The sequence below is a fragment of the Protomyctophum bolini genome (genome assembly GCF_963924005.1).
Source record: "Protomyctophum bolini genome assembly, chromosome: 13".
NCBI lineage: Eukaryota > Metazoa > Chordata > Actinopteri > Myctophiformes > Myctophidae > Protomyctophum > Protomyctophum bolini.
The window spans coordinates 34,596,906-34,614,793 of NC_137874.1; the positions used below are offsets into that span (position 1 = coordinate 34,596,906).

The following is a 17,888-nucleotide window of genomic DNA, read 5'->3' on the forward strand; positions in this document are numbered from 1 at the left end:
TGAGTTTAACAATCAGATAGGACTTTTCTGTTTGGATGTTTGGGCTGTCATGGCCAGAAAGTAGTTTTTTGTCCCTCAGTAGGTGCTCCCGCATAACTGAGTGAGAGAGAGAGAGAGTGAGAGTGTGTGAGAGAGAGAGAGAGAGACGAGGTAATTAACTAAAGCTAACTTCTCCCACGTGCTGCGCAGGCAGGCCACCGGGGCCAGGTTCAGACCACTGAGCAGGAGAGGAGAGGTGGGGGGGGGGGGAGGAGGGAGAGGCAGAAAGATGAGGAGAGAGAGAGAGAGAGAGAGAGAGAGAGAGAGACTTTCAGTTAGCTGCAAGTAAAGCAATTTGGCTCTGGGTCTGCTATCTTTTAACACATCACTAATTCCTACACACACCCAGCAACACCCTGAGAGCAGACGAGGGAATAAAGAACGTGACCAGAACAGACATAATGCCAGAACAGGGAACAGAGGACATGATGAGATCACAACAGTTCATATAAAAGCAGAGAGAGAGAGAGAGAGAGAGAGAGAGAGAGAGAGAGAGAGAGAGAACGTAACGTCACTAAACAGCTGAGGTCAGCAGCTTTTAACTGTATGGGAGGAAATCAAATCAGCACAAAACAGCTCAGAGGAACACTACAATTATCTCCTCTGATTCCCTTGCGATTAGAGCTGTGCGCACACACCCGTACAGGCGCGCACGCGCGCGCACACACACACACACACACACACACACACACACACAGTACGCAAAGAAGGGGGGGGGGGGGTCATCAGATGTTAAGTTCCAGACTGTTCTATTACTTTCACAGAGTAGCTGAATATTAGTTTGTTCAGTAGATTGTTGCGATAACATTTAATGCTTCAACGGGGAACCGATACAGCCCTAGGAAATCTAAGACGACAATTATGTACTTCCTGTTGTTTTGACAACAGCTGAACGTTTTCTAGCTGGTCATCTTGAACGACTCTCAAGGCTGTGTGTGTGTGTGTGTGTGTGTGTGTGTGTGTGTGTGTGTGTGTGTATCTGTCTGTCTGTGTTTGTAGGAGACAGGGATCAGTGGTGTGAAGAGATAATGGAACATAGTAAGTTGGTGCACACACACACGCACACACACACACACACACACACACACACAGTAGGAAGCTACAGTAGGACACGACAACCTTTAACACAGTTTGGGTGAACTGTGGTTGAACCCATCCTGTGTTGCTTGCAACATGAACAACTAACCCCAGATAGCTTCGCGCACTGCCATGCATCCTTCACTGAATGTGGTCCATAGTTGATTGTGAAAGGGACAGTGAGTGCACACAATTCAAGGGCTATTGCAGCGGAGTTAGCCAAGCAGCTCATTGACAACGCAAGCGCTGCAGAAAGTGTACTACAACTGTAGTTGTACCGCGAGTCCAAAACTACTGGCTGGAGCTTCACCTTCATGAACCAAAAGAGCGCCACCCTAAGGCCAAAAATGTCTAAAATACTGGTCTCCTCCTCAGAGAATGTGTCTTACTGTTTTCTTTGTTGGTTTTTTGTGACCCAGTTCTCTCAATCACTTTGAAATTGTTCAAAAATACAGTAGCACATCTACAAGCTCACATCATGCATCGAATTACGTTGCGTTGCTATTTTTACTATTTTTGAAATACGGTGTACCACCCTCCAATTCTGTCCAGAAATGATGCCTCTGCTTTTCTCAGTCTCTCCCTGTTCTTTTTCTCCACCACCACCTCTCTAACCCCCCTTCTCTCTCTCTCTCTCTCTCTCTATGGTAAATGGTGCATTTATATAGTGTCTTCATGCAAGGTGCTTTACATAGATTGTGCATCAATTCACCCATTCACACACACATTCATACACCGATGGCGGCGGAAACCATGCAAGGCAGAAGTCTGTGAGGGGGTTCCAGCTAAAGGATTCATAGTGAGGAACCAAATGGACTGTCGTAATTAAACTAGACTTGAGTATGTGTAGTTTGAGATCCCAGAGATCTATTTATTTATTGTTTAAATGGTATCAAATGGGAGGTCTGTGGCCTAATGCATATTAAACTGGGCATCCTTGCAGAATGGGGGGGGGGGGGGGGTGTTGACAAGGCTGTGTCTCCTCCAGTCTCTCCATATGGCTGAGGAGGACAGCCTGCTGTGAGGAGAACATGGAGGTCAGACACTGCTGCACTGAACTGTCTGCTGTCTAACAGCAGAGAACACACTGTTACTGGAGCGTAGCGCAGGGGGGTCTTGACCACTTAGACCCCCCGGAGTGTGTGTGTATGTGACTGTGTGTGTGACTGTGTGTGTGTGTGTGTGTGTGTGTGTGTGTGTGTGTGTGTGTGTGTGTGTGTGTGTGTGCGTCCCTCCCTTTCTTAGAGAACTAGACTGGATTTAAAACTGTACTTGTCTCTCACCATTTTTTCCATCTAATGTTCCCGGCCAGAATATCGACGCTGGTGGTTCAAGTGGTTTGGCCTATGGCCACACACACAGTCACAAACACACACACAGTCACACACACAGACACACACAGCCGACACAACTTAATGAGAATATTAAGCTCCGTCCTATTCAGCAACATGACCCTGGACATTGCACACACACACTGCTATAGAACACACTGTCGCAGAGAGAGAGAGAGAGAGAGAGAGAGAGAGAGAGAGAGAGAGAGACAGGCCACAGCAGACATCAGAATAATCACTGTCAGCAGAGAGAGAGAGAGAGAGAGAGAGAGAGAGACAGACAGAACAACTGAGTTCATACTCTGTCTCTGCTCGCACGCATCAAACAGCTCTGAAGACAAGTGACTTGACACACACACGCGCACACACACACACACACACACACACACACACACACACACACACACACACACACACGTCATCCCATATACAAGCTCCCTCCCCGTGGGTTCAAGGCCCAGCTCAATCTCACATCCATCCACGGCCACAGAGAGCAGACTGGATTAACAACAACAACAAACAATAAGTGAGCCCGTCGCCGGGGGATGTGTGTGTGTGTGTGTGTGTGTGTGTGTGTACTTGTATTATTATACTTGTGAGGGTCAAATGTCCCCAAGAGTGTAGCAGAACTTTAGAAACAGATATTGTGAGGACAATTGTCCTTCTCCTCAGGACATAATTCACTGATTTTCGGTTAAAACCAATTTTTATTTAGGCTTACAATTAGGAAAAGATTCATATTCAGGTTTTACGATTAGGCATTATAGAGTTTAGTTCCAGGGGTCGGGAGTTTTGTCCGTTTCAGTTGAGCGTGTGTGTCGCACACCGAGGATAGTGGATCTACAGACACACAACATGACGCAGAAGACACGTCATGTCCGGAAATGCAAAAAATGCCATTTACAAAATCTCCGTCCAAAATGTCGATGTCCTCACAAGTGTAGTACAACAAGTGTGTGCGTGTGTTTGTTGTGTGTGTGTGTGTGTGTGTGTGTGTGTGTGTGTGTGTGTGTGTGTGTGTGTGTGTGTGTGTGTGTGTCTTGAAGGCAGACAGAAGGAGCCAGATCGAGTGCGGTCAGAAGGGAATGGGTTGATGCAATGATCTGGCAGAGGCAGAGAGAGAGAGAGAGAGAGAGAGACACACAGACAGACAGACAGACAGACAGACAGACAGACAGACAGACAGACAGACAGACAGACAGACAGACAGACAGACAGACAGACAGACAGACAGACAGACATGTAGGGGGACAGACTGTGGTGGGGGGGCTGAACCTCATTATGGAAGAAGGGTGGTGGGGGGGGAGGGGGGGTTGCTCACATATGCAAACAAGCATAAACAGCATAAATGCAAAGCTCACATGCATGCAGGGGGAACAGAGTCAGACCAGGGGGCGGGGGGGGGGGGTTGTGATAGACACACACACACACACACACACACACACACACACAGAATAAAGCATACGATCATAGTCGCACACACACGCACACACGCACACACGCGTGACACACACACACCATTAACCCACACATTTATAAAAGCAGACATAAAGACACACATGCACACATTCAGAACGTGAAATCACTTACATGCATGCACCCAACCTGCAGCCCACCAAAACACATGCGAGTGCACACATGCACACACATGGGCTCGCACACACACACACACACACACACACACACACACACACACACACAGTAACAGAGCAGTCCCAACCTGATGATGGCGAACATGGAGTTGAAGTTCTTGCACTCGCGGCAGTGCAGGGCGATCTTGATGAAGTGCTTGACGATCTTCATCCTCTTCAGGGCGTTGGGCTCCTTCAGCACCTCCGTGGCCACCCAGAAGGTCTCCTGGTTGATCACCTCCTCAAACTGCTTCAGGTGACCGCTGCCCGTCGCCGAGTCCAGCTTGAACAGGTCGTCCACGTACCTGGAGGGGGTTCATATGTATACACGCCATTTAGGAAAGATCTTGGGCCCCTTCACAGGTGTTACCGCTGATACTAATGAGGGCTCTGTTCCATTCTGGTCAAACAGAGTTACGCCAGGGCTCCACTGGGCGCGTCTGCGTCACCGTCACAGAATGTTCCCTTTTTAATCAATGAAGGGTGGCTCCACTGCCCGCGTTACGCGTGCGTGCCGCGTGCGTGCGTCACCATTAAAATTGAACCGGTTCGTTTTTTGACGCACGCGACGGAGACGCAACGCGCCCAAACGCGCCCAGTGGAGCCCTGGCGTCAGGGTGCTGCTATTGTGCATGTTGGCTCACTGGAAACACTCTGCTACACCAGTGGGTCTCAACGTGTCCTTGAGTGGGTTACAAATGGCCCTGTGCGGGTGTGTAAAATGGAACCAATAAGGGTCCATTTGATTCCATTTTACACTCTCAGAGTGAGGGTCCTTGAAACTAAAAGGTTTGAGAACCACTGCAAACTAAATGGAACAGAGCCTGAATTAGTACAATCTGTAACACATACAATTTTGACTATGGGGTGGAGGGGGCTGGCTATTTAGAGTGATGGCTAATTAAGTTTGCTTTACATACAGTATAGATCACTAACCCTGACTGACTAGTCAATGGGGGGTTGTGTGGGGAGGCGGGAGCAGGGATTCCCTCTCGAAAGACCTCGTTGGAATCCCGGAGCAGGACGCAATGAAACGTACAGATTGAGGCCTTTTAGCACTGGGGATTGGGCAGCTGTACTACAGTATACTCACTCTGTGGACTCGATGTTCCTGAAGAGATCAAAGTCTCTCATGGAGAGCTGGGCGGCCACCTCCACCGTGCTGAGCTGCAGCAGCATGATGTGGCTCTCCCTCAGGAGGTCCTGGGCATCCTCGTCCGAACACAGAGTCTCTGTCTCCATGTTGTTCTTCAGGTAATACCTGCAGGAGGAGGAGGAGGAGATGGGTGAAGATGTACCTATGTGTCTAAAACATACAGAAACCAAAACAACTGTCCCAGTCAAACTGATCCTTCAACGTTTCAGCGGAGCTTAAGCGATGGAAATAGACGCTACGTTAAGTATCCCACTTAAACTACATTCATAAATGTTTCATCTTTGTTTCAGCGATGAGAACAAGACACTGTTGTGCACAAGTGAACGACGTGCGAAAACACAGACAGCAGGTTCACGGCAGATGCTTGGGGGCCCATAAAATCTATCCGATGTATCGCAGAACCATCTCTGTCTCCTGACAAATCTTCTGCAGGGTTTACCTCGTTCACATTTCGTCTGAATTGGGCACAGATGGGCTCTGGGAAAGGGAGGAACACTCCCCCTTGACAGCCACTGACAGATTACAGCCTCTCTTACTCTCTTAAGCCTAGTTCAGATTTAAAAAAATGTGCAATGAGACCAACCCGTCTCAACCCATTAAGAAGAAATTCTCATACTTTTTTTTTTTGCAGATTTACAAGCTCAAAGGCATAAGCACAAGCTTACAAGCACAACGTTTGTACATCTGCTATTTATTCCTTTTTGTTTATTTTTATACCACAGTTTTTGTAACGTTTTCTTTTCACCCAATGACAATTGCCTAAGCTGTAATCCTGGGCGCTACTCTCCCTCTAGCTGCCAGCATGGGGAGAGCCCCGAACTGAGCTCATGCTTCCTTCAATGCATGAGGAGTTAACAGATCACTTCTTATCACCTGACAGGGGGGGAGTTTCCCTGATAGGACGTAGGTAGCGCGTGGAAGGAACACATTATTCCAACCAGTTCCCGTCTGGCCAGGGGGAGGCAGTATAGAGACCACGATTACGGCATGTTTGTTTTGTGTGAGGGTACTTTCCCGGTTTTATAAGCGAAGTCCCATTTATACTTAATCACATAATGGCGTGGTGTGCCGGAAACCACAGAGTGCCGACCAACACAAGATGCGTGGTATACATTTAAATGTTGTGGAGACAAACTGCAGTGGTCTGGACTCTGGATAACCCTATAGGTGTGATCTTCCATAATGTGCAGCTTGCTCTGGGAGTGCATCCAACAGGGGGGTCATTTATCACAGTGCATAATGTGTTGCAGTGCATTTATAAATATAAATCTAATGTATGCTTGGCTTTCCTGCCCTCCACCCCCCTCCCTATATGGCTCCTAATGGAGCACTAATGTGCCCATCCCATCCCTGGTACACACAGCATATGTCAAGTGGGCCATAAGTTGTCAGAGTGCCAACTCTCTCTCTCTAGACACAACTGGAAGGAGAGGTGGAGACGACAGGATTAATGACACAGTGAATATAGAACTATGGAACTGGCCCAGGGTGAGAGCACTGGAACTATGCCACTGGAACGGACTCCAAGGCAGAGAGGCACTTGTGTGCGTGCGTGTGTGTGTGTGTGTGTGTGTGTGTGTGTGTGTGTGTGTGTGTGTGTGTGTGTGTGTGTGTGTGTGTGCTTGGGGAAATCCCCTGGTTTTGGCAGCTTGTATAAATCGTGGTGCTGTGGGCATGACTATTCCCTGCCAGATTCACTACAGACAGAGAGAGAGAGAGAGAGAGAGAGAGAGAGAGAGAGAGAGAGAGAGAGAGAGAGAGAGAGAGACACACAGAGAGAGATTGTATGTCTGTATGTCTTGATGAATTGAATACACAGGACCACTTTTGGCATTATTGTATAACTGTACCTCTAAGTGACTGTACTGCTGTGCCGATCACACATTTAGGTTGACGATTAATTGTCCTACTAATAATTGCGATTCATGATGCAATCATGTTTTTGGTGTTGAACATTGGACATGTAAATTAAGAAAAAATAATTAAGATTGCCTTTGAGGCCTCAAATTCACTAATTGCACAGGGAAGATATGTCAAATCACTTAAATATACCAAGACATTCCTGATGTTAAAATGATTCAATATAATAATTTTATACAAAAGTTGAATAGAGGAAGGGAGCGCTGCCGTGGTCCAACTGAATACAGGTGCTCGTTGGTGAGGTATAATTACGAAAATAAATAAGAGGATCCACAAAAAGCCTTTATTCTAAGCTTTAAGGCATGGCAAAGATCATTCATTACACAAAAGGGAGGACCAGCGCGTTTCGGCAATCAGCCTTCGTCAGGGTCCCACGGGACCCTAAGGCTGATTGCCCAAACGATTATATATTATTATGTAATAATTGTGACAGCCGTCTGTGTGTGTGTGTGTGTGTGTCTGTGTGTACGTGCGTGCGTGGGTGAATGTGTGAATGTGTGCATGTGCATGCCTGCACGTGCACACACACACATGAATAATTCCTGCCGTGCCGTGCAATCTGCAGGGCTCCAGTCAGAGGATGAAATATTCATGCCAACCTAGTTGGGATGAGTCTGATGTGCTACCTGCCTATCGCACGCACGCAGGAGACCAGGAGAAGTGGAGGACAGGGAGATTTACTTTCTATCACACGATAACCCATGCTTTCACCCAGTGTCATTTATCTAATGTAATCCTGGGCTCTACACTCCCTCTGCCAACCTGGAGAGAGCAACGGACTGACCTCATACTTCCTTATATGCATGAGGAGTCCAAGCCGCTTCTGTTCACCTGACAGGGGGGAGTTTCCCCCGTTTGGACATAGCGTGTGGAAAGAACACGTTATTCCAACCAGTCCCTTTCCCCTCCATCAGGCGCCAGGGGAGGAGGCAGTATAGAGCCCAAGATTACTGCATGTTTTCTTTGTGTGAGGGTACCTACCAGGGGGGCAGTCAGACAGATATTTTGTGAAGCCACTAAGGAAATGAAAGTTCATATAATGGCCTGTTGTGGCGCTGTCATTGGGCTCAAAAAAAACCATAGCCCCATAGAAGTCCATGTATTTGGGCCCAACTTCACCTAGACTGTATTACCTTAATAAACATGGTCATGAATACTTTTTGCTTCCAGTCACTAGTTTAAAGTCTCATTTCTAATGTCATAATATTCTTTTTGGAAAATTATGGTCCCATTTATAAAGAAAATTACCATAAAGTCGCGCATGTTCTGAGGGGCGTGGCTACCGTTACAGTCTATGAACGGGATCCCCCACCCACTCGAGTCAAAATAAAAACCAACAAAGAAGGAGGGGGGAAGTCCCGCCTCGTTGTCTGGGCCAGCCAATGGGCCAGCTGGGCCCAAACGGATCTAGAAAGATGGCGACTTCCATTGCAAGGACTGACAGGCTTCATTTTATGTTCATGTTAGACCCGCGGAACGCTTTGTCCATATTTTTTACAGTCTATGGTACCTACCCTAGGGAGAGCATGCACAAGTCAACACAGAAAGGCCCTTTCGTCAACCCCACCTATAGGGTATGGGCATTGGGCATCCCATCTCCCCTAATATAAAGCAGGGGTCAAAGTTACTATGGGGGTCCTGCCCTAAACGTTAAGCCTTTCCCTCTCTGCCACATCTATCAACCTATAGCTTCTATGTCGGTACAGGAAAAGAATGACAAAGGAGAGGAGGCTGATGGAGTGATGATGTAGCCTCGAGGCCTATTCATACTCCAGTTTGAGGAGATAGCTTATCACCGCCGTGTACTTTTAGAAAGGTTAGAAATCTACAACATCACGTCACTCGCCGCGGTGACCCCACCTTAAAGGTGATAAACCTTTCACCTAAAACGGGACTATGTATATGACCCACCCAGTGGTGCCCGGCGCTCCGGCAGCGTTCCACGGCCGTCTCCTTACCTGCCGTTGAGCTGGATGCGGTCGGCCAGCTTGGAGAGCTGGTCGGGCAGCCGGCGCTGCTTGATGACGCCCTCGGGGCTCACGGACACCTCGCACAGCGAGTAGGTGTCGGGCGAGGCCAGGTGCAGGCCGAACTCGTTGGCCGCGTGCGACACCACGTCGCGCGCCGTGGTGTCCTTGCTGATGATGATGTAGCAGCTCTGCTGGTCCGCCTTGAACACGCGGATCACCTGGTCGGGGATGTCTGGGGGGAGGGGGGGGAGAGGAGACGCGTCACGTACCAGGTAGTCTGGAGTCTGGAACTACACCTCCCCAAATCAGAGCAAGAAAGCTTCCATTTCCGTTGGCGAAAATATATTAAAAAGATAAATCTTTACATTGCTAGCCCCTCCTATATACAGGTTTAATGTTAGTTTTTAGTTCAATGTTTGTTTGAAAAACGCCATTGACAATGAAGGGAAAATGTACGTCATCTTGACCCTATCGCAAAAACATTAAATGCCATTAACAATAAAGAGAATTTAATGTTTGTTTCGTCACCGTTTGTTTTACATCGCCTATAATCAACATGAGTTAGACTTTAATATATTAGCGCCCCTCACTTCACACGGGCGGGATTTTTTATTATTAATAGATAATATATTCATATAATCATAGATTAATCAGACCACTGATGAGGGAGTCATTTGTTATCAGCAGCGTATCAAATAATGCAACTACTTTATAAGCATCAAATAATGGAAAAGTCTTATTAAAGGTTGAGAGAGAGAGCGAGCGAGAGAGAGAGCGAGCGAGCGAGCGAGCGAGAGAGAGAGAGAGAGAGAGAAAGAGAGAGAGAGAGAGAGAGAGAGAGACACAGAGAGAGAGAGAGAGAATGAACCATACGGCTGTATAAAGCTGGTAAACTGATATGACTGATGAGATAGATTATAAGGCACTAAACAACTCAAAACCGAAGCACATGTAGAAAAGGGGTGACAATGACTGAAGCTGCAAAGAGAGTGACAGAGAGTTGTGTGTGTGTGTGTTTGTGTGTGTGTGTGTGTGTGTGTGTGTGTCACTGATGAATTTTTCCCCCATGCATGCTTTCTTGCACACATGTTGTATAACGATGTGCGCACGCACACACATGAGTAAACAGAAAACACTGCGTGTGTGCGTGCGTGCGCACAAACACACACACACGAGAAGCATGTTCAATGATCTGTGTGCCATTATACTCAGAGAAAGGGGGAGAGAGGGTCATATAATGGCATCTGTATTATTATTATTATTATAACAGCAGTGCGATCAGCAGGAACAAAGCGGCGATCCCCCGAGCCAATAAGAAGATGAGAGACAATGATTCACTATTAACAGACAGGCAATCATTCGCACTCCAGGCTGCTTAGAGAGCTGCGTGTGTGTGTGTGTGTGTGTGTGTGTGTGTGTGTGTGTGTACTGCATGTATGTACAGTACAGTATATGGGTATGGCCATATACTAGAGCTGATATAATAGAGCTGGCCATTATTTAAAACTGGAGACAGGCTCTTAGCTGACCTCACAACGTACGCCAGCAATTACAGTCCATCCACCATAAAGAACACATCATTTAACCATCTAAAAGACAACGGAAATCATCCCTGGACTCTGGCCAGAGATTCATTCTAAACACAAAAAGGCACGCGGGTGTCGCTAGTCAAGGTTTTCTTTTTGCGAACGCAGCACTGGGAGTTGCCCGAGTGCCATAGTTCCCACTAGCTCTCCTCATCTCGTCCCTGCCAAATATTTACCCGAGCTCTCTGTCACGCCGACACGAGAGATAAATTGCACGTTGAGGCGGGGAAGGGTCCGGGGACTGAGATGAGGAGGGGAAGGGTCCAGGGACTGAGAGTAGAGATGAGGAGGGGTAGGGTCCAGGGACTGGGGGAACCATGGAGGGTGGAATAACGTCACGCATGAAAAGTGTGAACAGAAGCAGTCGTGGCACACGAATCTAATAATGTAATAATGAACATGTGTACGGATGCCGGCAGTGGCGTGCGCAGACATTTTGAGGGGACAGTGAGGGTGCTCAAGTGTCGGCTGCCTTGTGTGTGAGATTTATAGATTTTGGGGCATAAATAATTTATAGACAAGTTTTAATCCAGAATTGGTCGATGTCGTCATGTGCCACATACTGTACACTGTACACAACCAAAAATAAAAACGAACTTTCAAAATGGCACATTGCTGTCCAGAGGGCAAAAGAGCAGTTGCTCTGTCTAGCACTACCTCGTGTCTCTCTGTGGATAGGCCCCTGGATACAGGACTACCTGGTGTCTATCTGTGGATGGGCCCCTGGATACAGGACAGACAGACTGCCTATCTGTGGATAGGCCCCTGGATACAGGACTGACAGACTATCTGTGGATAGGCCCCTGGATACAGGACTGACAGACTATCTGTGGATAGGCCCCTGGATACAGGACTACCTGGTGTCTATCTGTGGATACAGGACTATCTGGTGTCTATCTGTGGATGGGCCCCTGGATACAGGACAGACAGACTGCCGTTGATGGGATGAAAGCATGGCAATGGCTACTGAATTGACAGTAACCACTTCCATCTATCCATCTTCAACCACTTATCCGGAGTCGGGTTTGCTAGGGCAACAGCTCCAGACGTCCCTCTCCACTGCAACATTAGTAACTTCATCCTGGCGGATCCCGAGGCGTTCCTAGGCCAGTGTGGAGATGTAACCCCCCCCCCCCCCATCTGGTCCTTGGCCTGCCCCGGGGGTCTCCTCCCAGTGGGATGAGCAGCGAGGACCTCCCTAAGGAGACGCTCAGGAGGATAGCCTTACTAGATGCCACAACCACCTAAGCTGGCTCCTTTCCAAGCAAAGAAGCAGCGACTCTACTCCGAGTCTCTCTCACGTGACTGAACTTCTCACCCTATCTCAGCCACCCGTCTGAGAAAACTCATTTAGGCCACTTGTATGTGCAAACGTATTCTTTGGGTCGTGACCCACACTTCATAACCACTTTAAACGTTCAAAAACAGCTAAAAGGGTGAGCTTGTTCATATAGGCTATTTTGATCATACAATGAAAGTAAGTAGTGGTTAGGGAGCATGTTAACTGTGACACAAACAAACACTCACAAACACAGAACTCTGGCATTGAGGGTATTTATGTATACTTACAGTAGAGTCCCAAGGCTTGGCAAGCAGTAAGGACGGCCAGGGACAGGAGGAAGATAGAGAGACAAAGAGAAAAGGTAAGGACAGAGAGAGAGAGAGAGAGAGAGAGAGAGAGAGAGAGAGAGAGAGAGAGAAGGGGGAAAAAGAGAAAGAACAAAGTGGTTGGAAACATTACAGTCGGGAAAAGCGTCTTATTCTTTATGCTGGTCTGCCAATGGGAAAGCATGGGAGCCGTGAATTACTCATCTACAGTCTAACATCTGCCTCAAATCACAGCCGCGGACGGTGAATGACAAACAAAGACCACCAGAGAGAGAGAGAGAGAGAGAGAGAGAGAGAGAGAGAGAGAGATGGATGGGGCTAAAACCAGGAAGAATAAATGAATATGAAAGAGAAAGTGACTGAGGGAGGATAGGAAACAGAGAGACAAGGGAAACAGAGAGAAAGAGAGAGAACACAGAGGAACAATGCTTGTTTCATTCTCGGAACCATGATAAACAATCACAGACACACAAACACACACCTGAATGTCCCCCACGGGATCAATAAAGCTCTAGTTATTTATGAGATTTCCATAACGAAAGACAACAATGACACACAAACAGTCCCACAGGAAAACATCTTCAATCTCCCTCTAAATAAAGTGAGGATGCAACATCACTGCAAAAACTAAAAACATTTACACGTACCTCTAGTAGCGACCGTAGTGGACACTTTTTCATGATTGGCTGCCTGTAGACTGCCTCTAAGCCAATGGGAGACATACCCATAAAACCCATACTCTGAACACCGCAACGTGAAGCTGTGATTTTTATAAATGAGAGCTTGCTGCAACTGGCAATCATTCTTGTTTTTAGCTACTTAACCCATTTCGACCTGGACACAATTCTACACATGTCTTCTAAATCCTGGCAGTTTTCTGAAAACCCCATTTCTATGTCAGTGGTTCTCAAACTTTTCATGTCAAAGACCCCCAAGATTATGTATGTATTTGGGCGCCGACACCCATCTGAAAATATGTTGTTCCAGGGACACCCCAAAAGCAAAGATTTGAGTTAAGAACGTTGGCTCTGAAAGAATATACATTCAAAGATTTGCAGTTTGCACTACATTTTCATGATTTTTCAAAAATAGCAGACCTACAGCGGCTTGTAGATCTGCTATTTTTCAGTATAACATTACTCTTAAAACACCAAAAGGGGTTCCCGCCCAAAATGGGTTAAGAAAACATGTTGTGTGCGTGTGTCATATCTTATGGGGGTCCCTGGCACAAGATCTTCTCAAATGGGGGTCTGTATACATGTTGTGGTCCTTGACAATAACATGTTTGAAAACCACTGTTTTTAATGGACTCACTGGTAAAAGGGGGGTATATGTACGCATACAATCTGTCCCACTCACCCAGCCCCCCAACACACACACACACACCCACAGACAGACAGACAGACAGACAGACAGACAGACAGACAGACAGACAGACAGACAGACAGACAGACAGACAGACAGACAGACAGACAGACAGACAGACGGTATAACGGCAGGCTGGAGAAGTGGAGGAGACGAATGGAAACCATGCAGGCTAATGGGGGATGATTCATGTGGTGCCATGAGTGCATGCGAGATGTGTGGTGTACAGTATACACGTCACTGTGTGCACTGTAAGTGTTGTGTGTTTGTGTGCATGCATGTTGCATAATGCATGTTGTGTATGTGTCGTGTAGCGCGTGCGTGCGTGTGTGTGTGTGTGTGCATATTATAGACATGTGACATATTGGCCTGCAGACTAATAAGAACGGGAGGGCGGTTGACGATAAATCAAAATCATATTCACACTCTCTCTCTCTCTCTCCCTCTCCACACACACTTTCTCTCTACACACACACTTTTTCCCACTTAATCTTTCAGCTCCTCCCGGGAGCCCCACTTTGTAATTTTTAATAATTAGGAGCCGAACAAAACTGTTAGACAGAAAGCGTAATAAAGAGGGCTGCGGGAATTGTCCGGGAGGTTAATTCTTCTCAGATGGACGCCATTCCACTGCAGTTTTGAGCCACTTCAAAAGGAATGACCCGTACGCACACATGCACGTGTGTGTGTGTGTGTGTGTGTGTGTGTGTGTGTGCAGCCGTGCACGTACAGTACATGTTGTTAAAAGCTTCTATAGCTCCAGTATGTGTGTGTGTGTGTGTGTGTGTGTGTGTGTGTGTGTGTGTGTGTGATTCCCACATAATAAGCACAGTGCTTTTGAAACGAGTGCGTTTCGTGCAAATGGATGCATGTGTGAGTGCAAGATTTCTTGCACGTGCTGTGAGCATGTGGGTGTTTGGTATTTCAATTTGTATGAGGGTGTGTGTGTGTGTGACCAGCTGTGTGTGTGTGTGTGTGTGTGTGTGTGTGTGTGTGTGTGTGTGTGTGTGTGTGTGTGTGTGTGTGTGTGTGTGTGTGTGTGTGTGTGTGTGTGTGTGTGTGTGTGTGTGTGTGTGCGTGTGTAGGGTCCTTCAGTCTACAAGTGGCTCTCTACATCAGTGCTTCCCAAGCCATCTAGCCCGTGACCCAAAAGGGGAGATTAGCCGTTTGCCCCCGAGACACAAACTATTGAAAGCAGCAGATCTACATGCTCACAAACGCGTCGCTTCGCGCAGCGTTGTGAGCATGTAGATCAGCTATTTTCAATACTTTCTTTAAACATTTGCGTAGGACACAAAACAATAAAGGGACCCATAAAAATGTGTGTGACCATATTACTGAGTGGTGCAACTCCCCCCAACCCCTCCTCTCTCTCTCTCTCTCTCTCATTAGCAGGCAACAGTGCAGCACGTGCAGCACTATCTCTCTCTCTGTTTCTGGCACAACAGCGCCCCTACTGGTACTAATAGTCATTCTGGTGCTCATGGCCACATACAGTACATAGGCGGACACATAGGTGAACACATAGGTGAATACGGACATTGCTGTTCCTTGGAGTGGTTGCACCACTTAAAAACACACACCCTCAACTCATCTATCTCTCTCTCCCCCTCTCTCTCTCCCTCTCTCTCTCCTCACCTGCGGGGTTGGAGAAGTCCAGCAGTGTGCTGGTGGCGGGCTGCAGCAGGTCAGGGCTGCTGGACGACAGGCTGCCGGGGATGGGCATGATGGCCACGCTGTGGCGACACTGCTTGGTGCCCACCATGCTGTCGTCCTGGGACTGGCCCACGCCGCCGTCACTGCACCGAGAGAGAGAGAGAGAGGGAGAGAGAGAGAGAGAGAGAGAGAGAGAGAGAGGGAGAGAGAGAGAGAGAGAGAGAGAGAGAGAGAGAGGGAGAGAGAGAGAGGGAGAGAGAGAGAGGAGGGAGAAAGACAAGAGACAGAGAGGAGGGAGAGAGAGAGAGAGAGAGAGAAAGACAAGCATGACAGTTTAGTTTTTTAATTATTAAAAAAAAAACATCCACATCCCCCCCCAGTAATCTACAAGCTCACAACGTGGCGCAAAGCGACACAGTGTGAGCTTGTAGATCTGCTATTTTCACTACCGGTAGTTTAGCGAGGAATGGATAGAGAGAGAGACAAAGAATAGAGATACAGTCTTATTAGACATGGAGCGTCCGGAATGGCTCAGTGGCGAACAAAAAGGTTGAGCGCTGAATTCCTCCAAAACTTGCTTTTGAAGATTTATTTTTGTTCTGCAGTGGTAGACTTTTTTTCTTTCTGGCCTTTCTGACAGCCCATCAGCCCCATAATGTACATCCAAACCGAAAAGTCCTATGATTCCGTTTAACTCCCTTTATGCATGCACATACTGTATGCGCATACTGTACCTATTACCATACTATTGGTCATTACTGTTGTAAAGCTTTTAAGTGAGAATCAGTGCATTTTTCTTTTCCACTTGATTGGAGACAGGAGACCATATTCTAAAGCTACAGAACTCCGTCCTAACCAATGACAAGAAAACAAACTCCAGAAAATGAATGCCAGGAGACTCATTACGAAAATGTCTACCATGGCAGAGGAGCTTTAATCCAAGAAGTCCATTTCGGCGGGGAGGAGGAGGCAAACGGATCTTTAACATTAAACCCAGTAAGACCTGATAAACGCATCTGTGTCACTTCAGTGTTTAACCACATTAACCATTATTTTAAACAGGTCTACAAGCATCTGCTATTTTAGAAAGATTGTGAAAATGTGGCGCAATTCTTTGAATATAATTATATTCTTTCCCAGTGAACGTTTTTTAACTCAAATCTTTGCTTCTGGAACAAAATATTTTCAGATGTGAGGCCAAATGCATAATATGCAACACTGCTAGAAAAATAGTTTTTTTTGAGAAAACTAGGGTTCACTAGTTTGGGTCCCGGGCGAACATCTAATTTATATTTTGGGTCACGGATAAAACCACTGCCCTAGAGCCATCGGTCCGGGGTGAGCTTGCGTGTGTGTGAACGAGGCTATAGCCACGGTAGCTTAGCCTCGCTCAGCGATATGCAACCGCCATAACCTGTACATTAACAATGTCAATAGTTTGACGGGGTCTCTCTCTATGAGGCTGATGAGGGGAAACAGAAAGGGCAGCTCGATTGGAGTAAAAAAAAAGAGGGCTATAGATGGTGTGTGTGTGTGTGTAAAAGAATTATGAGAGCCTAAACACCTGGCACTTATTGGGCATCCATGGGAAAAGGTATTCAACTTCAAATTTCAACAGCTTGTAGATCTCATTTCAACAGCTTGTAGATCGCCTTTTTTGTTGTTGCTATTCGTCATAATGAGGAATCCTATATAGGGCTTAAGCGGTAATTTAAATGAGATGAATCCACAAAAAAAAATCCCCAGACTAAACATGAACATTTTTTTTAAAACACATCGCATTCTAATGCATAAGGATCGGGTGGCGCAGTACTACAGTAGCAGGGCCTCTGTGGACATGGCTGAGCTCTACTGTAGCAGAAGTCTCTGTAATCTGCGATGCGTGCCGCAGGAGCCACAGCAGTGAACGAGAGAGACACATTGGATAATTGAGGGGTAGAAAAAAAGATACAGGGAGGCAGGGAGGGAGAGGGTTGACAATAAAAGTGAGGGAGATTCAGAGAGAGATGGCCGAGAGTAATGGCAAAAAATAGCCCCAATTGAGATAAACGCCAAGCTCAAATTAACCCCGGACAGAGATCGAAGGCACTCGCGTGCATCGCGGGCGTCCTAATGCCTTCGGCGGCGACAGTCCAGATGGTGACAGAAAATGATATGGCCAAATGCACCAGGGCTGTTGAGCGGGTGGCGGGATCCATGCGGCGAGGAGAGACAATTTACTTCACTTAGCCGTCAGCAACTCAGGGGGATGAATTTACCAATACAACGTTTTTACACAGTCACAAATGAAGGGTGCACACACAGCAGGCTGACGGCGGTGGAGATGGTGGAACACACTTCACTTATGGAAGGGTTACAGCACGCATGGTTATATGCATGTAGCGGCTTTGTGGGGCCTAATTCCCTCCCTCGGTAGGGCCTAGATTTTGAAGTATTTCTAAATTGCGGTATTGTATTGGTACCTTTTAAGTAAAAAATGTGAGTACTTTTCCACCACTGGTTCATTTATTCCAACACTGCAGCAAACCAAGGCCTGGTTTATTGTGCCC

At 47.0% G+C, this 17,888-nt stretch overlaps 1 protein-coding gene across 4 annotated transcripts in view; it reads right to left on the reverse strand.

The window, feature by feature from the left end:
• Positions 1–17,888, reverse strand: part of rapgef6 (Rap guanine nucleotide exchange factor (GEF) 6) — a 187,919-nt gene that overhangs the window by 28,160 nt on the left and 141,871 nt on the right. For 3 of the 4 annotated variants that reach the window (XM_080780489.1, XM_080780487.1, XM_080780486.1), the window contains exons 18-22: positions 15,322–15,482; positions 12,280–12,294; positions 9,113–9,356; positions 5,172–5,339; positions 4,168–4,383 (exon numbers count right to left, since the gene is read on the reverse strand). In XM_080780489.1, the coding sequence (XP_080636615.1) occupies positions 4,168–4,383; positions 5,172–5,339; positions 9,113–9,356; positions 12,280–12,294; positions 15,322–15,482 (804 nt within the window). The remainder of the gene's footprint in view (positions 1–4,167; positions 4,384–5,171; positions 5,340–9,112; positions 9,357–12,279; positions 12,295–15,321; positions 15,483–17,888) is intronic. The other variant, XM_080780488.1, reaches the window with a different exon arrangement.